Source organism: Aspergillus multicolor (genome assembly GCF_047715735.1).
Source record: "Aspergillus multicolor strain CBS 133.54 unplaced genomic scaffold BDW74scaffold_9, whole genome shotgun sequence".
Classification (NCBI taxonomy): domain Eukaryota; kingdom Fungi; phylum Ascomycota; class Eurotiomycetes; order Eurotiales; family Aspergillaceae; genus Aspergillus; species Aspergillus multicolor.
This window is the reverse complement of record NW_027395960.1, coordinates 415,672-432,848: the sequence shown is the minus strand read 5'-3', so window position 1 is coordinate 432,848 and position 17,177 is coordinate 415,672. Positions and strand designations below refer to the sequence as shown.

Genomic DNA, 17,177 nt, shown 5'->3' with positions numbered 1-17,177 from the left:
ATGCTCCAAACAAACTCGAGCTGCAAATATACGAAGTACAAAGACCCTACTGCTTTACACTCTATGCACCGGAAAACCCCCAAGCGGGGAAATTAGCTTGGCATTTGTAAAGATACTGCGTTCTTTCGCGGGGAATGACCCAAAAGGACCCTTCGAATCTTTCAGACGACAGGCTCTTCGGGCCCTCCTTATATCAATACAATAACGTCTATATCTATATCTATATCGCAAATGTCCATCGATAATGGTTGAGGAATGTGAGGCTGCCTTAAGCTATCATCCGCAGTGCCGCAGAGCCCCACATCCTGCATCTTTTTCTCGACTTCAGCTCCGACTGCATTTTGAACCTCGACTTACCTCGACGGTTTCAAGTTCTCTTGATATTGCAGAGACTGACATCATGACATCCCCAAGACAAACCTGCCACACTCAAGCCGGCCAAGGCGATCCTGGCGTCTGTTCCCCCCGTTTATACTGAATGTGGAGAGAGAGGTGGCAGTGGGGCGTCGCTGGATTTGGTTCCATCCAGCGCGGGCTCGAACTCGACGGGAGGTGAACCGCACTCTCAGCTGGAGACTCCAGAAGAACTCGCTTGCGGTTTCGGCGTGCTCCATCATGGCTCGACTAATTCTTGCCCCTCACTCTTATCCTCGCTGGTCTTTCTCCTGACTCTCTTCTTCCATCTTCCAACCATCACATCCATCTGGTGAGTCTCCCAACCGCACCTCAGAATCAGCAGAAGCAGTCTCTGACAGAACCCTCGCCATCCAGAATTTCACCATGTCTCTCCACCGCTGCCCCCCTTTCCGCGTCGAGCACCTCGGCTCCCTGCTCCGTACCAACGAGCTCCTCGACGTCAAGACCGCTTACGAGAAGGGTCAAGCCACCCAGGAACAACTCGAGGCTGTCGAGAAGAAGGACATCAAGGATGTTGTCGAGCTCCAGAAGAAGCTCCGCTACCCTGCCGCCTCTGACGGCGAGTACTGTCGACACAGTAAGTTGAAAGAAAAAGAAAAGCCCAATCCCGCTCTTCGCCCGCTTTATAAGTGCCGTGACTAATGAGAACCTTGCGGACAACAGTGTTCTGGGGCTCTTTCTTCCCCGGCCTTGACGGCTTCGAGGAGGTCAACGACCCTAACCCCGAGGTCTTCCGCCCCTACGCCCCCGACGTTGCCGCCTTCCTCGAGGCCGGCCACAAGCCCGGCGAGAGTGTCTTCTGTACCGGCAAGATCAAGCACGTCGGCTCCACATACGTCGACCAGTTCAAGTACCTCGCTTCCCTCGTCGCCCCCGAGGAGGTCAAGAACCTGAAGCTCACCCTCGCTGCCCCCAACTGGTACCACCTCCGCTACCGTGAGGGCTACGCCTACCCCAAGGACGTCTACGCCAATGTCGACGAGTACTTCGCCGACATCGCCAAGGCCTACCAGGACGAGCTGAAGGTTCTGTACGACGCCGGCTGCCGCAACGTCCAGTTCGACGACCCTAACCTCGTTTGTACGTCTCCTACCCACCAATTCACCCCATCCTATTCCAACTAACATACCATACCAGACTTCTGCTCCGAAAAGATGCTCCAGGGCTGGAAGGAGGACCCCCTCAACACCCTCACCGCAGATGAGACCTTCGAGAAGTACATCAAGCTGTACAACGACTGCCTGGCCACGCGCCCGCAGGACTTCCACATCGGCGTGCACCTCTGCCGCGGCAACTTCGTCGGCTCGCGCCACTTCTCCGAGGGCGGCTACGACCGCATCGCCACTAAGCTCTTCAAGGAGCTCAACGTCGACACCTACTACCTCGAGTATGACACCCCGCGCGCCGGCGGCTTCGAGCCCCTCAAGGAAGTCCCCCGCCACAAGGCCGTCATCCTGGGTGTCGTGACCTCCAAGTTCCCCGAGCTCGAGGACAAGGAGGAGATGAAGAAGCGCGTCTACGACGCCGCGAAGTTCATTGCCGAGGGTAACGGTATCACTACCGAGCAGGCGCTCGACCAGCTCGGTGTCAGCCCGCAGTGCGGTTTCGCCTCCCACCGTGAGGGTAACGCTATTGACCGCGACGGCATGATCAAGAAGCTTGAGCTTGTTCGTGCGATTGCTGATGACATCTGGCCTGGTCAGCTGTAATTTCTCTTTTTTTCTTTGCATTTTTTTGGGTTGTTTTACGGTCGTTAACGTTTGCGGGTACGGGAGCATTTAACATGGCATGGTTATGGGTATATGAACGATTTAGTTGTATATAGTCTTAGTTACCGAGATGAGATTTCCTGCGAGTTCAACCTAGCGGGGATAATGATGACCAAAAGTCATTGCATCAAACTACATGCTACTCTTAGTAAACTCAAAGCATAAACTCTGCATACTCTGTCGCCTTGAACCCCTCGACCTGCTCGGCAGTCTTCAGCGGACGATCTGCCGATATCCAATGGTATTGGTCAGAAACACGACCACATTCAATCTGGAGGATCCACATGGTATGGGACTAGTGAATGGGGGAAGTCCGAGGGTTGGTTAGGGCTGGAGAATGCATAGGGTCCATGGCACATGGTCCGGGCTTCTGTCTGGCTTACTAGAATACACAGCGATAACGGAGAGCGTTGATAATAATGATGACAGTAATCAGATAGCTGTGCAGTGTGACCAGACTCCATAAATCAACAATCCTAACCCTAACTCATGCTCGTAAGTCATTGAACGCATAATATGAGACTCTAGACCTGAGCATCTGATGCATGATGCATCCGCCTCCGACATTGTAGGATGCCAGCCGTCTCCAGTGCCCTTCACCCTTTATTCTACAACCAAAACAACCATCTTCCCCCTAGCTTTGTTCTGCTCCATCAACGCATGCGCCTCTCTTATCTCAGTCTCTCCAAATTTGAAAATCTGAGCAGGCTCTGCCTTGAACTTCCCCTCCGCAATCATTCCCACAATATCCTGCAGCGGCACATCACTCAGCGGGAACTCTTTTGTGCCAAAGACAAAGCTGCCAAAGAAGCTGAAATGCACGCCGCTTGCCATCTGCAGGAGTGGATTGAAGTCTGGCACTGGTGCAAGGCCGCCCAGGAAGCCTGCTAGACAGACTCTTCCCCCGCGCCGCACAAGTTTCAGTGAGTCAACGATCGTGCTGTTGCCAATGAGCTCGAGGACGGCGTCGAACTTGCCTTCTGACGTGCCGAGATGCTCTGAGAGGATAGCGTGCTCGATCTCAACATTCTCCACGCCGAGCGCTTTCAGCTCGTCAATACGGTTCTTGTTCCGTGTCGTCGCAGTAACATGCCCTCCCGCGTTAACGGCAAGATTAATCGCAGCGCGCCCAAACGCTGACGTTCCTCCGCGAACCAGAAGTCTCTGTCCAGCCTTAACTTCCAGATTCCGGAACAAGCACGTCCAAGCTGTGGCGTACGACTCCGGTATAGCGGCGAGCTGCGCCCAGGACAGTTCCTTTGCGGCAGGTCCAAGGGTCACAGTGTTCGATGCGTTGGCGACGGTATACTCAGCGTACGAGCCGTTGATTGTGCGGCCCAGTCCGCCCATGAGACTCGCGACGCGGGTTCCTGGCTCAAATTCGCCGGAGGGACACGATGCGACTATGCCCACGCATTCGATTCCGCTGACCGGCATCCATTCGGCCCATTCGCCTTTGCGCATGTGCATCTCCGCGTGGTTTAGGCCGAAGCCGTGAATTTTTATGAGGACTTGCCCGGGCTCGGGGGTTGGAGTGGGGAGGTCCGTTAGCTTTAGGACAGAGGGGTCCCCGAATTCGCTGATGAGGACTGCTTTCATGTTGTCTATTCGCTGCTGGCTTTGGGTCGGGCTTAGTTAAGACCCTGAGTGTGGATGATACTGATAGACTTCCCGTGGGGAGGCAAACGTTTTATCTCCAATAGGTGTACTCCCCACATCGGCTCTTCGGCATCGGCTGGGGAGCTTGGGGTTGCACAATGAGTGATGACTGCATTGCGGATGAGCTTGATTGGATTTGATGTGCATAGTGCCCGGGGTTGAGGCATGATATTGTAATCTTCCGTCGCCTCTTTTGGTTCGGCTGCTGTGGTTGACCTATCGGAGGAGCCCCAGCTCGTCTGACATTTCATTGATCTTAGGGTAAAGTTTGAACTTACCAGAGTCATGGTGGTCCCGGCCTATTGGTAGGGGTTGCGTGCGATTGTGCTTTCCATATTTCACAGTGAAGATATAGTTGATGGAACGTGCATGAAGTACTCTTCTTGCCTATGCGTCGCTAAGGTTCCCCTTGGTGCTTGAGGGAGTCAACGAGTGTCGATTCAGAAACAAGTGGTCCTCTCCGCATGGCAGCTGCACTGTGTTTATCTCATCAGTCGCGCCTGTAAAGACCTGGGTATCGTCGACCCTTTGCGCCGCGCCCTGAAGATACTCGGCAAGCTGCTCAACACTAGCTCCCTCGTAACATCCTTGACAGGCGAGTTCGTCAACTCTAGCCCTAGCTGTCCCCCTTCCTGTCCCTTATTACTCTCTTCTCGGCAGTGGGGGGTAGTTGCAAGTCTCCACTCAATGGTCCTCAGAACGCATCGGCCGCCAACAACGCAGTCCGTTTATTTCCGTCGAGACACGGGCGACCTCGCATGGTGCTCTCTGCTGGCTTTTCTGCGAGGTTAAAGTGTTTGTAGCATCAGTATATTGTTGGAACATAGCTGATTGTGGTCTTCTTGGTTGAATCGGGAGATGTGGTGAAGGCTAGGTATAGCAATGACTTGGGACGGTTATCGAAGCGGAACACATTGTGTCATCGAGTTTATAAATGAAGCGAAACAGAAGCCCTGCTCAATCTGAATGGACTGGGAAGGTATGATCATCAACGAAGTGCAGGTTAGGCATGGATTTGACCTGGTGAGAGGGGGAAGAATGACCTTTCCCATGACACACCTTGATTTGGAGAGCACACACCCAGCTAGAGGTCACTCCTGCCATCTTCCAATTTAAAAGGTGCAGGCTCAAAGAGAGGATCGTTACCCCTTGGTTGATGGCTCCGTTTGCTACCCAGGCTTATCCATGACGTTCTTTTAATGCATTGAAGGACTTCAAACAATACTAGATACACAAACCTCGAACGCGATTGACTACACTCGGACAGCGTCAGCCTTTTCGCCGGCTATCTACAGCTCCCACCGCTCCAAAACCGTTCGACTTAGCAACTCGCACTGTGAGTTTCACTCCAAAGAAAAGATTTCAAATACATGCGCCAGAACAGCACCCATCCTCCTCAGCTATACTCCAAACAAGCTCGAGAACCTCATAATCCGTACTCGTACGACAGATCCGTCCCCGAACTAAAAGACGGCACCGCGGCGCCTCGAAAGCATCCCTCCAGTCCCGTTATCGGACACGGTCTCTGAGAGACATCAAAAAGGATGAACACAAGGCGGGTGAATAAATCGGAAGCAAAGGAAAAGCGACTTGCCTACCCGGCCTGTCGTCCACCAGCTACCTAAGCTCGAAATGTCGCCGCCGCGACATCGTCCTGCTGCCCCTCTTCTCCTTCTCCTTCTTCTTTCTCTCCTCCTCCTCCTTACTCCACCTCTTCCTCCTGTCCCTGTTCCTTGTGGGAGGAGCTGCAATCCGACCGGCCACCGCACCTTTTTTGAAGCTCGAAAAATGCTTACCGATCGAGCTTGCGCTGCAGTCATTGCCGTGGGTAGTGCCATTGATTGAGCCGCAGCAGTTTATGGTCTTGGTTGTATTCGTGTGACCGTGGACAAGGCACTTGCAGGCTGAATTGGGAGTGGCCATAAAGAGAATTGCGGTGACAGCGAAGGAGACGATGGCGGAGAAACGCATATTGGTGGATCTTATGCCGGTATGTGGGTGTTTAAGGGAAACTGGATATCAGGCTGACTTGAATGTTGTGACAAGCTGAGACTAAATAAGAAGCTACGACGGGTCAGTAGGGTTTATATCTCTTTTACAGAGTGAGAAGCCCTTGGTGTGCTTCTATCGATGTGTGATTGGTGTTGGAGGAAGTCCGCATGGAGTCGGATCGCGAGCTGGAAACAGATAAGTCTCGACATGGCTTGTAGAGGCGTACAAAGCACTATGCTGACATTCGTGGAGAAAGTAGGACACTCACCCCGGAGGCTCTGTAAGTTGTACGACGCATGCTCTGCATGGACAAAGGGAAATCGGCAATCGTTCGCATTGAACAGTAACCACGTTGACCGCTGTGTGATTTATCCTAAGCCACGCGGCCGAACGGCTCTTTCGAGGTAATTCTCATGACGTTATATCTTGGTAATAACAACAAAAAGAAACGTGGCATTGGATCTATGCTGCTGGGGAGCCTCCAGGTAAGAGGGGCTTATTGAGGTAAAGAAAGCACCCGTCAGCTTCGTTATCCTTTCAAGCCTTCCACATCTATTTGCCCCGTCGACTACCAGTCTTCTAGACTGATCCGACAGGAGTTTGCAAGCCGAGCAATTGAAATATGCCCATTGCTGGTAACACAACCTTACCGTACAGAGGATTTTCTGAATTAGTGGAAAAGACCAAGAGCCTACAGACTCACATTCAGCTATCACCAGCCACCTCCATTGTGTACTCGGCAAACAAGATAATATCAACAGCATGGCTGAAGCTCAGCTAACGAACAAAGAAGAGGTAAGTCGTACAGGAAACTGGTCCTGAGTCGGTGGGCAAAAAATGTGTTTGCGCGGTCAGCCAGGCGGCAGTGCAGCCCTAGGCAATTTGCCCTGCATTAAGCCAACAAGGGGCAATGCTTCATTGACTCTACTTCAAGGCACTTATTCTCTCGGTAACATCCGAATCAGTAGGCGGCTCGTCAAGCAGGAAGATCCTCAGGCCGCAGGTGTGATATTCAGGTGCATTTGCCTTTTGTGACACAGGTCGGGAAGGCATGAGTACAACAAAGCCCTGGGAAAGTCTTCGGAGTGGCACGGCAGCTAGCTACAAAGTACTCAGAGTTCAGTCCGAGGCGCAGCCTCTACGAGTCTACCAACAGCCAAGAGTCAAGGCTCCTGAAAAACGGGCTTACACAAAGAAAAGCGCCGATCAAACGGGACTCGGGGCGTCGGATGAGCTTCGGCGCTGTTGGTGCACCAATGGCAGGGTGAGAATAATATCAATTGCGCCCGGGAGATCGTGCTGCTCCAGCCATCTGGAGGATCTGTACGTCGGGTCCATGCCTATTGACGAGTCGCGAAGTCACGCTCAACTGAATGTTCTGGCCGAAGAATTGACATGGCGCCATCTACGCGAATCAGTTGCTCGATTGACGAGTTGTTTTGGTGTGGGCTTTTGATTCGCGTTATACTATACACCACGAAGTATGACGGTCATTGGGACCCCGGGCTTTAAGGGCTCGGTCTTTGGACGGCAGACTGAATGGATATTCCATGTCATATATTCAGGTGGGCAGGGGGCTTGTTTACTCCGTACTTGTTACCTAGGTAGTATATACTAACTGTTTGCGATTTTTGGAAATCCAAATACCTCTTCGGTAACGAGGCAATGATTCCCGTGCGCCGTTTTGAATGGCGTACTCTTTTGCTATAAGTTCTGTGCTATAGGCTCTATTAAGTGTGATGCTACGGCTTCCAAGACCTTTTCCACCATAACGATATCACCTAACATCGAATATCAGCAGCAGCAGCCATAAGACCGCGACCACTTCTTCCCGAGCGCAATCTCAACGCGACAAGGAGGCCAATCTAGAAAGCCATTGCGAGTGTCTATAAAAGCGGAATCTTGGATGCCACAGAGGGGACGCTTCGTGAGCTTGATCTCGAGCTTGACTGGCCTGGCGTGCGTCGCCATATAACACTCTCTGCTCCGTACCACGGGCAGGGTTGGAGTTGGTTTAGCGGAGCCTTGAGGGAAGTCAATCGAACGGCCAATATCTTCCGTCTCCTGCTGGAGCTCGCGAGGTTGCAGACGGATAAGGCCGGCGTTGTTATGATAGATGTAGTGCGCAAACCCATGCCCTCAGAAGCAGAAGATAGAGGGCTATCACAAATCAGCCTAAAGAGCTGAAGCGATTTGTTGTAACTTAGGAAGCACTTTCCTGTTGCATGCTCCAACAAGACTACACGACGCCAGTGTTAAGGCAACTATCTCGTGGTCGAGGGTGGGAACCTGCCAGAATCAGCCAACATCAAACACCTGGAGTGCCATCCTAACCAGTAAGAGGGAAAAGTTTCTTCAAACTCCGGGTTTCATCTAGCCAATGCAACATCAATATACGCATGACGTACCGGTGCGCTATTTTCTGCGCCGAACCTCTCGGGTCTCATCCTATCAGCCACCTGCAGCACCAGCAGACCACTAAACGACTCCAGCACTGCGCATACTAACGGCTTCCGCGGGACCCTGGAACTAGAATATACTTCCAGCGTAAGAAGGCCGCGCGGCTTATAGCAAGATGCCTGCAAATGCTGACTTTTGACAACTGCGTCTTTTCCATGCTGGTGGGCCGTGTGCGATGCGACTTGTGATGGGTGAGGGTTTGTGACGGACTTCGGTCTTCCCGAGTCGACTGGGCTTAACCTAGGAACTGCCGCGGGTGCTATGCCTCCACTCTGATCTGGTTATCGAGATATAGGAAATCGCTTTAGACGAGGTCATCGTGTAGTGATGACTTGTGCTTCAATGGTCTTTATGTTGGCTTTCGAGGCGAATACTGCCACAACGATTGGTCCGAGGGACATACCGTAACTAGGATTCTGTTAGAGAACACAAACGATTAATGCCTCAAGCGAGTCACCTGAATGTCAGGCACAAGTACCCCAATTTTGCGAAGCGGATGCGTACTCCGAGGCATCCACCAAGCACAGCCCGGGCCAAGCTTTACCCCAATCCCAGGTAGGCAGAACACCAAGCCGAATCCGGGCAATATGCGGAAGATACCAACACTGGATTCTGAGCTCTGGAACTGTCCAAGAGACTAGTTCGTGTCACCGAGGACAAAAATAGTCCGTCTAGCGTGGGATCTGCACTAGACGGGGCGCTCTGTTGTGGCTTCACCCCAGCGAATCCGGACCCTGACAGAACCCGAGACCCCGAGCAGCCAGCCAAGCTTCAACAAACGCAAGCTGGCCGCGTCATCTGTGCTGTATAGCGCAGGGTCCTAGGCAGAACCGTTAGGGTACTGGTTGAATCTGAGTCAAATCATCCTGAGGAGAAGTTAGCGCCATCAGCTGGTTGTGCGACCCTGTTCCTTCTCCGTGGGATACGTTGAGGCTTAGCGGGGGGACAACAGAGAGCCAAGTAGATTCGTAGCACGAACATCGTACGAGTGTCGGTACGACGATAGCGATTTTTGCTTCAGCGATGCCTTGAATCGTACTAGCAATGTAGCGTGAGCGTACAGGTACGCACTATCGCTCGCCTAGGGAACCATAGGTTCTTTGTCTGTTCAGTCCGAAGACGCGCTTTATATCTCATTGTCCCCAATGCTGGAGCGGTCAGCCCATGTCGCTTTCTTTCAGGCTCTTGTATCAAGCTTCACAGACTCACCGCATTTTCATGTTATCATGTTGCTCCGTCTTCTTCCAGTATCTGCCCTCGTTCTGAGCACGCTCACGTCCGCAGTTGAGGATAAAGACATAAAGCCCTACTCTCTACCAGCTTTCTCAGCGGCCGAGTCACATACAGTCAACCTCACCTGTGCGAAATGCGCCTTCGCCAGCAATGGCTGTAGCAACAGGGGTCGTGCTGTCTCTTTCCTGGTGAGTCTTGGGTTGCCGTATACCTTACCTTCGCTTTCCATGACACTCGAGTCCACTAACAACGCGATCATGATCTTCGCAGACCATAACTTTTGCACTTAACGATGACTCTCTCCTCGTCAACAACGCCGCCATCTTCCCTCCTTCCATGCCCATGCAATTCCAGGCCAATCGGCATTGGATCTCAGACGCGAACTCGGACATGGGGCTCAAGTCGGAGAGCGAAACCGTCAAAGTATCATACACACTCGACACAAAGGCTTTCCCTTCCTCACATCTGCAAGGCCCTGTCAGTAGCAAGGGCGACATTCGCCATCTCACACTGAGACTTTTCGACGCTCAAGGTCGAGCTGCCACTGAGAGGCCCGTATCTATTGGCCTGGTTCGGATACCTGATGGGAAGCTGGAAGTCGTCCAGGTCGAGGAGACAATTCGCCGCGTGTATCACCACCAAGTTCATAAGGTGCAGTACGAAGACGGAAAGGGCAAATGGAGCTGGTGGCGAATGAGCGACTGGATATCGTACTCTGTTTCACATAGTCAAGAAACTGATGAGGCGCACAGCGGAACAGAAACAAAAGCCTTCCTTCATTCTGAATCGACAGCGGAAGATGCGTGGGATTGGAGGAATCTCCATGAGCGCTTTTCTTATTTGTTCGGCAAACCTGGTTTCAATGGCCTGGCACTCTCTGCGCTTGCTTGTGTGGTGGGATACCTCGTGGGGAAGATCATTGTCCGGGTGTACGAGTATTTCTGCGAGGGGAGAACGGCCCCTCGTAGAGAGATCGATCCTGAAAGCGATGCTGAGGACGCCGCCTCTGGATTGGAGGAGAAAATATCTTATCCGAAGCCATGACCCCAAGTTAGTATAGGTTACTGTTTCATGCTCGCGTTCTGTGGGTTTCAGCACTTAGCTCATCTCTCATCATCTTCCGGACGAAGTATCAGGCATCCGCGTACGATTCCGGGTCTCAATTTGCGAAAGAAAACTGCAACTCAGCCTCGTTTTCAGCGCTGTCTCTCCAAGCACACATAGTACCCTTTGACTTATAGCGTGCTCTGCGTCTTCTCTTTCTGGAAATCTGTCGAAGGGGTCACTAGGTGCCTCGTTGAAGTCTTCGAAGGCCTGTTAGGTTAGGCTTGAATCTTCCGTGAAATAGGAAATGGGATGTTCTCTCTGTTTCTAGAAGACCTTTGAGCCTTTGAAGAATCATTGAAGAATCCAGATTAAATATCGAACACCGCATGTACTTGATATCCTCGTTCGTAGTGGTCGGATTATATATCCGAAGCTTCTGCTTAGGGTTTGAACCTGGAAAGACATTCCTAGTTGGTAATGATCATCGTAGGATCGCGGCTATGCTGTTCCAGGTCTAGCTCAATCCTCCCCATGTTGATCGCGATAAGAGAAATAGAAAGCCGGGATTGACGTCGAGATTGCTGACATCACACTGCAGTAAGGGCGAATGCTGGACGGATTTCGAACTCAAGCGGTGTGACATCAAGGTACCCCAAAGATCCCCTCAGGGGAAGAGATCATCCCAGAACGCTGGGTCTCTGGGGGTGGTGACGGCAAGGCTGCCAGTGCCAGCCTGCGTTCGACGTCCCTGGGAAGCCCACGAAGCCCGATCGACCGATCGCAGCGGCTCATGGATCGATCTCCGACTGACATGAATTTGGTTCAATGGAGTCGTTTGCGAATGAGGACAGTCCACGCCTGATAGAACTAGAACCGTATTGATCAGGGACCTTTAGGCTTTGTGGAACAGGAACGGGTTTCCGGGATATCCAAGCTGGCTGATATTTTGGGTCGTTTGATCGCCATCAGTAGTACAAGTCGGAATAGGCCGCACTATGGTGTTCCGGAATATACCTGCCTTGAAACAGACTTACTATCGTCAACGGCATTGTTGCCCGCTTGATCTCATTTGCTGGGATTGTCACCGGCTGCAAGTCGGCGCTGCCCAGCCGGGAGGGCTGAAGATGACGCAAGAGGGACGCAGCGCAGGCAACAGCGGCTTTGCATTCCGACGAAGTTCAAAACGCCGAGATCCCCGGTCAGTTGAGCTGGCTATAACTGCAATCTTAAGGACCATTTCGTTTGGAAGCAAAAAAGAGATCTATGCATAGAGTCAGACTCCGCTGTTCTTGAGATCGATTGAAGATGCTGTCACGACGTTCTGGGGTGTCTTTGTTGCGGACTTCATTGCCAAAGCAGGCAATGTCGCCATGGGTCAGACCAAGTCTTGTTCGACCGCCGGTGCCTGTCTTGTGCGCAGCCAGGACGATGGCTGGCCAAGCGAGCATGAAGGAGAAACTGCCTGGTCACAACGGTGATGAGCGATTCCGCGAGTTCAATTTGGCCGAGAAGGTCTTCGCAGTGACCGGTGGCGCACGAGGATTGGGGTTGGCGCAGGCTGTAGCTCTAGTTGAAGCCGGAGGGGAAGGTACGTCCTTGCCGCGTCTTGCTGTCCTTGAGTATGCTAAGCAATGCAGTGTATTGTCTTGACCGGCTCCCCGAACCAGGTGACGAGTTCCACGAAGCCCAGAGACGGGCGAATCCTGATTTTAAAGGTGCCCTGCATTACCTCCGTATGGACGTCACAGACGACGCCAACACTGAAGCCGTCATGGAAGAGATCGCAAGCAAGAGGGACCGCCTTGACGGACTGATCGCAGCCGCGGGCATCAACCACATACAAAACGCATTCGACCTCACCCCGCAGGTTGTCGACGGCCTCATCCGTGTCAACTACACTGGTGTATTCCGAAGCGCTGTTGCCGCAGCAAGGGCGATGAATGCCCGAAAATGTCGTGGGTCAATCCTTCTCGTGGGGAGTATGAGCGGCTTAATTGCAAACAAGGGAATGGCGTCGGCGATCTACAATTCGTCAAAAGCAGCGGTCGTCCAGCTGAGTCGCAGCCTCGCGATGGAGTGGTCGGAAGTCCGAGAGGATGGAAGCGGCGGCATCCGTGTGAACAGTCTGTGCCCGGGGCACATCGAAACGAGGATGGCACAGATGGTGATGGAAAAGGATCCAGAGACCAGGAAAGTCTGGGAAAGTGAGAATATGATGAAGAGATTGGCAAGGCCGGAGGAATTTCGGGGTATTACCTTGCTGCTTATGAGCGACGCGAGCAGTTTTATGACTGGGAGCACGATTGTGGTGGATGGAGGGCATACAGCTTGGTAGTTGATATGAGCTGGCTCATAGACTGCTAGATGTTAGACCTTTTCATTGCGAGAATGCCATTTGTCTTTGTTATCCTTTGCGGTGTTATTGTACTCTGTCACGTGGAGATGGGGGAGTTCGTTCGGTTTGCAAGGTCGAGTCCCGACATCTCTCCCTGTCGTAGAACCGCAACAATTTCAAAGATCCTTCAGATTCTTAGAAGAGCTCGTACCACATTTCTACCACTGCTATGCTGACAGGGCCAGGCTGCGCATCGAGGAAGGCTCATGAAGTTCGTGACAAGCTTATATTGTTGTTAGTTCGCTGTATGACTGCCATAAGATAATCTTTGTTGACCATTTTGACGATAAGCTTTTAGGTGATGTTGCACCGGATTGCTCCCTTTCTCTCCACATATTACTATCAGCTTTGTCGATCAGTTGCACCTTTCATCAAATCGAAACTTTATGCTCGAGCACCCACTTGAGAATGAGCCTAGTGCCACCAGCCATAAACCGTGGCAATGGGCCACACGTTATCCCGAATGGGACTCCTAGAGAATCCTCCAAGAGTGCTTGGAGGTCAAACTCCAACTGCTAGTTCCCATCTGAAATGGTGCGATTTGGAGAACCTAGTCCGGCGGCACGCTAGGATAATATCAGCCATCGGACATCGGGGAAAAACGCCGATCGGCTATTGGAATACCTCGAGACACTTGGTTGGAGTCGAAAATTGGACCTGCAATCTCCTTGCTCCTGGCCTTGTCCATCATCATTTACCATCGGGTATGTGTCCGATGTCCGAGACTGGCTGTACCATAGCTAGCCCACTTCCCTCCCCGGATTGACCCTAGCTGGCTGCTTCTGGGGGTGCGGGACTCCTCATTCCAGGGATTCTTCCAGGCATTGACTCAGCTAAAAAGGTTATTGTTATCTGTACTGACTCGAAGGACCTTGGATATTCGAGTCAGGAGCTATGGCCGTCTTTAACAACTCATGGGAACTGGACAGTATAAATAGGACGCGTTGCGCCGATGCTTCGCCATGGGCCATCTTACTGCAGCCGATACCGTTGTCCGTTTATTCTATGATTGCCAAAATGTGGACATATATCACGGCCATTCTTGCCCTGTCACTCGGGATTTCTGCGACCCCACTCAGACGGGACAATACCAGCCCACCCACAGCCCACGTTAGGAACGGAACATACAAGGGCGTTTACTCCGCAGGATATGACCAAGACTTCTTCTTGGGCGTCCCATTTGCGCAACCTCCTGTGGATGACCTTCGATTTAGGCTGCCACAGTCTCTGAACACAAGCTGGGAGGGTTCTCGAGATGCAAAAGATTACTCCCTGCTCTGCGTAGGATACGGCGTAAGTTCTGCAGAGAAAACGTGCTACTCATGCTAACTCTCACAGCTCGACCAAACATTTTACAAACAATCAGAAGACTGCCTATATCTGAACGTCGTTCGGCCCGCTGGCTACGATAACGAGAAGCTCCCTGTAGCTTTCTGGATCCACGGCGGAGGGTTCAGCAACGGCGGCGGCGGCGACCAGCGCTACAACCTCTCCTTCATCGTCGAGCAGTCTGTCAAAATCGGCAAGCCAATAATCGGCGTCTCAATCAACTACCGCCTCAGTCTCTGGGGTTTCCTCCACTCCAACGAAGTTGTCGGCGAGGGAATCACCAACCTCGGTTTGAGGGACCAACGCCTCGCTCTGCACTGGGTGCAAGAAAATATCGCTGCGTTTGGCGGAGACCCGAGGAAGGTAACTATCTTCGGCGAGTCTGCTGGCGCCGCCTCCGTTGGTTTCCAGGTAAGTCTGCTCACGATCTTAGGATGAGTCTCGTACTCGACTAACGAGCAAAGCTCACTGCCTACAACGGCCGCGACGACAAGCTCTTCCGCGCCGCAATCCTACAATCCGGCAATCCCATATTCTACGGCGCTGAGAACGGCACGCAGCGCTCCCAAGCCTCCTTCGAAGCCATCGTATCCAAAGTCGGCTGCTCCAATTCCTGGGATAAACTCCAATGTCTCCGCGAAGTCCCATTCCAAACCCTAAACGCAACATACGACACCATCAGCGGCTCGTTTGCCCCAACAATCGACGGCGACTTCATCCGCACATACGGCAGCCAGCAACTGCGAACCGGCCACTTCGTCAAAGTCCCCATCATCACCGGCGCTAACAGTGATGAGGGCGCGTCCATGAGTCCCATGGGCATCAACACGACGGAGGATTTTAGAGCCACCCTCTCTGGCTTCCTACCGGCTTCATTTCAAGACGCTATCTTAGAAGCATATCCAGACGACCTCTCCATGAACGTCGTCGCCAGTTTAGGAGACCAACGTCCAGCAGCACCCTACGGCGCGCAGTTCCGCCGCAGCGCCTCCTTCTGGGGCGACTACACCTTCATCGCGTCGAGGCGGGAGACCGCGAGGACGTGGGCTTCTCATGGAGTGCTCGCATATGCGTACCGATTCAACGCTATTCCTGCTGGTGTCCCGCCTGAAATTGGTGTTGGTCATTACAAGGAGATCGGGTTCATGTTCAACAATCTCCAGGGCGTGGGTTATAGACCGGATATTATGCCATTTGAGGGGAAGGGTAAGAACTATGTTGACCTTGCGAACTTTATGAGCTCGACGTGGGTTAGCTTTGTCTATGACCTTGATCCGAGTGAGTTTAAAGGAAGGGATAAAGGGATTCCGGCTTGGCCGCAGTATGATGTGCATGACCCGAAGGATTTCGTCTTTGATGCGAATGTTACGAGTTATGTTGAAGCGGATACATATCGCGCGGAGGGCATTGCGTTGATCAATGATAATGCGGCGGGTGTTCTGCATAGGTAGGGCAGCACGTCGCCGAAGTATACCTCCCACCGTCTTATATTCTCAAGGAGAGCAAAGGGCCTCAGGTCAATCATATCTTTTCTTTGGTTCCAGCGCTTTTTAGGATACGTTCCGAGTAAACGACCCCTGTCACTCCTAGAAAGCCAACTAGCGTTCCTTAAGACATATCCCAGTAGCCAAGTTGTTGAAGTCGTGTACATGTACTACCTACTCATGGGGATGAAACCTTCCTCTTACTTCATTCTACAAACCAGCACATTTGGTAGTTCAATACTCAATTCATTCCAGAATACCCATCAATCCATCTCCTGTATTCTGCAACAGATCTGATCGAATCCCAGGATGAAGAAGATAGTTATAATACATTAGGGACAGTGGCAGTGACAGTCATAGCAAGCAAGCTCGCATCGCATCGCATATCGTACACAGCGCTCCGCGCATTCACATCAATATCAGATCATGACACATTAAGAGACGCCCGTCCCTTACTCCTCAGGCTCGTGGGACTGGCCAGTAGCCTTGCCGCCCTTGCGTCCGGCCTCACGGGCACGCTCCTCGCCGGGCTGGAAGCTGCCGCTGGAGGCTTGGCCGCCTTGGGACGCGATGTTGCGCTGGTGGATGCGTTAGTGAAAGGCTCCTGGGGCGCATGCGGCGCTTAGTGAAGGAGAGGGGAAGTGGTTGGGACGTACCTGCTTCTCGGCATCCATGCTGGCGAAGCCGCCGCTGTGGGAAGACTGGCCGCCCTTGCGGGCGATGTTTTCGACCTCCTCGTGGGGACGGTTGGAGAAGTTGCCGGGGTTGGTGTTGTGGGCCATTTTGAGTGTTGGTTTGTGGTTTGAAATGTGGTTTGAAAAGTGGTTTGTAGTGGTAGATGTGGTTGTTTGTGTGTTTGCGAGAAATGTGCTTGATGAAGGATTGATGGACGAGGTTCGAGGCGGTACTTATAGCCGTCCAGAGGCCGGTTGGAGGGATGTGATGATGTCGTTTCTAGGTCACTCAAGGTCGTGAACGAGGGGTTGAGATGCCGTGATTCTGCTCAAGTGTGGTTGAGGCATCATGGTATGATCATTGTGGGTTCGTGAGGTCATAAGAATGGGCGTTTGTATAGGGTGGCGGAGGGTGATCCAGGGATACGAACGTCTGCCCCTCGTCGAATTGACGTTCAAAAATGCGGAGTCGGCAGGAAAATTAACGTAAATTCTTGCTTTTGAGAATCAAAATCTGACCTGTCGATTGTTTGATGCATCGAAGTTTCGAGGTTGTGCTGGTCGTTCTGAGTGGTGGAATTTGTCTGGCCAATGCTGAGGCTTCACGTCATTCTTACAACTACTCTGTAGAATCGAAATTCGACCTCTACAAATGAACCCTGAGAATTGTGATTTAATCTGATGCTTTCAGAAACAGAAGGGGCAGATCATTCCAGTC

The 17,177-nt window shown here is 52.2% G+C and overlaps 7 protein-coding genes across 7 annotated transcripts; 4 read left to right on the top strand and 3 right to left on the bottom strand.

The window, feature by feature from the left end:
• The first annotated feature begins 375 nt into the window (after positions 1 to 375).
• On the top strand, positions 376 to 2,318 carry BDW74DRAFT_151432 (cobalamin-independent methionine synthase II family protein). The gene is made up of 4 exons (XM_073724181.1): positions 376 to 706; positions 772 to 994; positions 1,081 to 1,497; positions 1,555 to 2,318. The coding sequence occupies exons 2-4, from the start codon at positions 781 to 783 to the stop codon at positions 2,124 to 2,126; spliced, it is 1,203 nt and encodes a 400-aa protein (XP_073584900.1). The 5' UTR covers positions 376 to 706; positions 772 to 780; the 3' UTR covers positions 2,127 to 2,318.
• A 471-nt stretch (positions 2,319 to 2,789) lies between these two features.
• Positions 2,790 to 3,785, bottom strand: BDW74DRAFT_177197 (uncharacterized protein; the record flags this gene model as incomplete). The annotated part of the gene is made up of 1 exon (XM_073728813.1): positions 2,790 to 3,785. The coding sequence occupies one exon, from the start codon at positions 3,783 to 3,785 to the stop codon at positions 2,790 to 2,792; it is 996 nt and encodes a 331-aa protein (XP_073584899.1).
• Positions 3,786 to 7,519: 3,734 nt separating this feature from the next.
• On the bottom strand, positions 7,520 to 8,204 carry BDW74DRAFT_151430 (uncharacterized protein). The gene is made up of 2 exons (XM_073724180.1): positions 8,172 to 8,204; positions 7,520 to 8,126 (listed from the first exon to the last, which is right to left on the bottom strand). The coding sequence occupies exon 2, from the start codon at positions 7,970 to 7,972 to the stop codon at positions 7,724 to 7,726; it is 249 nt and encodes an 82-aa protein (XP_073584898.1). The 5' UTR covers positions 7,973 to 8,126; positions 8,172 to 8,204; the 3' UTR covers positions 7,520 to 7,723.
• Positions 8,205 to 9,457: 1,253 nt separating this feature from the next.
• BDW74DRAFT_151427 (uncharacterized protein) lies at positions 9,458 to 11,315 on the top strand. Its single transcript, XM_073724179.1, has 2 exons — positions 9,458 to 9,718; positions 9,801 to 11,315. Exons 1-2 carry the CDS (start codon positions 9,524 to 9,526, stop codon positions 10,572 to 10,574), a joined length of 969 nt encoding a protein of 322 aa, XP_073584897.1. The 5' UTR covers positions 9,458 to 9,523; the 3' UTR covers positions 10,575 to 11,315.
• A 690-nt stretch (positions 11,316 to 12,005) lies between these two features.
• BDW74DRAFT_177195 (uncharacterized protein) lies at positions 12,006 to 12,912 on the top strand (the record flags this gene model as incomplete). The annotated part of the gene is made up of 2 exons (XM_073728812.1): positions 12,006 to 12,165; positions 12,215 to 12,912. The coding sequence occupies 2 exons, from the start codon at positions 12,006 to 12,008 to the stop codon at positions 12,910 to 12,912; spliced, it is 858 nt and encodes a 285-aa protein (XP_073584896.1).
• Positions 12,913 to 13,989: 1,077 nt separating this feature from the next.
• On the top strand, positions 13,990 to 15,752 carry BDW74DRAFT_190229 (uncharacterized protein; the record flags this gene model as incomplete). The annotated part of the gene is made up of 3 exons (XM_073732136.1): positions 13,990 to 14,265; positions 14,311 to 14,712; positions 14,766 to 15,752. 3 exons carry the CDS (start codon positions 13,990 to 13,992, stop codon positions 15,750 to 15,752), a joined length of 1,665 nt encoding a protein of 554 aa, XP_073584895.1.
• A 263-nt stretch (positions 15,753 to 16,015) lies between these two features.
• On the bottom strand, positions 16,016 to 16,843 carry BDW74DRAFT_151424 (general stress protein). The gene is made up of 2 exons (XM_073724178.1): positions 16,442 to 16,843; positions 16,016 to 16,363 (listed from the first exon to the last, which is right to left on the bottom strand). Exons 1-2 carry the CDS (start codon positions 16,565 to 16,567, stop codon positions 16,238 to 16,240), a joined length of 252 nt encoding a protein of 83 aa, XP_073584894.1. The 5' UTR covers positions 16,568 to 16,843; the 3' UTR covers positions 16,016 to 16,237.
• Between the last annotated feature and the right edge of the window lie 334 nt (positions 16,844 to 17,177).

What these genes read in the sequence shown, in the direction of transcription:
- BDW74DRAFT_151432 (XM_073724181.1), top strand. Translation starts at nt 781, where the DNA reads ATGTCTCTCCACCGCTGCCCCCCTTTCCGCGTCGAGCACCTCGGCTCC. An exon ending in CGGCGAGTACTGTCGACACA is followed by an intron (nt 995 to 1,080) that starts GTAAGTTGAAAG and finishes TGCGGACAACAG; the next exon opens with TGTTCTGGGGCTCTTTCTTC. An exon ending in CGACGACCCTAACCTCGTTT is followed by an intron (nt 1,498 to 1,554) that starts GTACGTCTCCTA and finishes ATACCATACCAG; the next exon opens with ACTTCTGCTCCGAAAAGATG.
- BDW74DRAFT_151430 (XM_073724180.1), bottom strand. Translation starts at nt 7,972, where the DNA reads ATGGGTTTGCGCACTACATCTATCATAACAACGCCGGCCTTATCCGTC.
- BDW74DRAFT_151427 (XM_073724179.1), top strand. Translation starts at nt 9,524, where the DNA reads ATGTTGCTCCGTCTTCTTCCAGTATCTGCCCTCGTTCTGAGCACGCTC. An exon ending in GTCGTGCTGTCTCTTTCCTG is followed by an intron (nt 9,719 to 9,800) that starts GTGAGTCTTGGG and finishes TGATCTTCGCAG; the next exon opens with ACCATAACTTTTGCACTTAA.
- BDW74DRAFT_151424 (XM_073724178.1), bottom strand. Translation starts at nt 16,567, where the DNA reads ATGGCCCACAACACCAACCCCGGCAACTTCTCCAACCGTCCCCACGAG. An exon ending in GCATGGATGCCGAGAAGCAG is followed by an intron (nt 16,364 to 16,441) that starts GTACGTCCCAAC and finishes CGCATCCACCAG; the next exon opens with CGCAACATCGCGTCCCAAGG.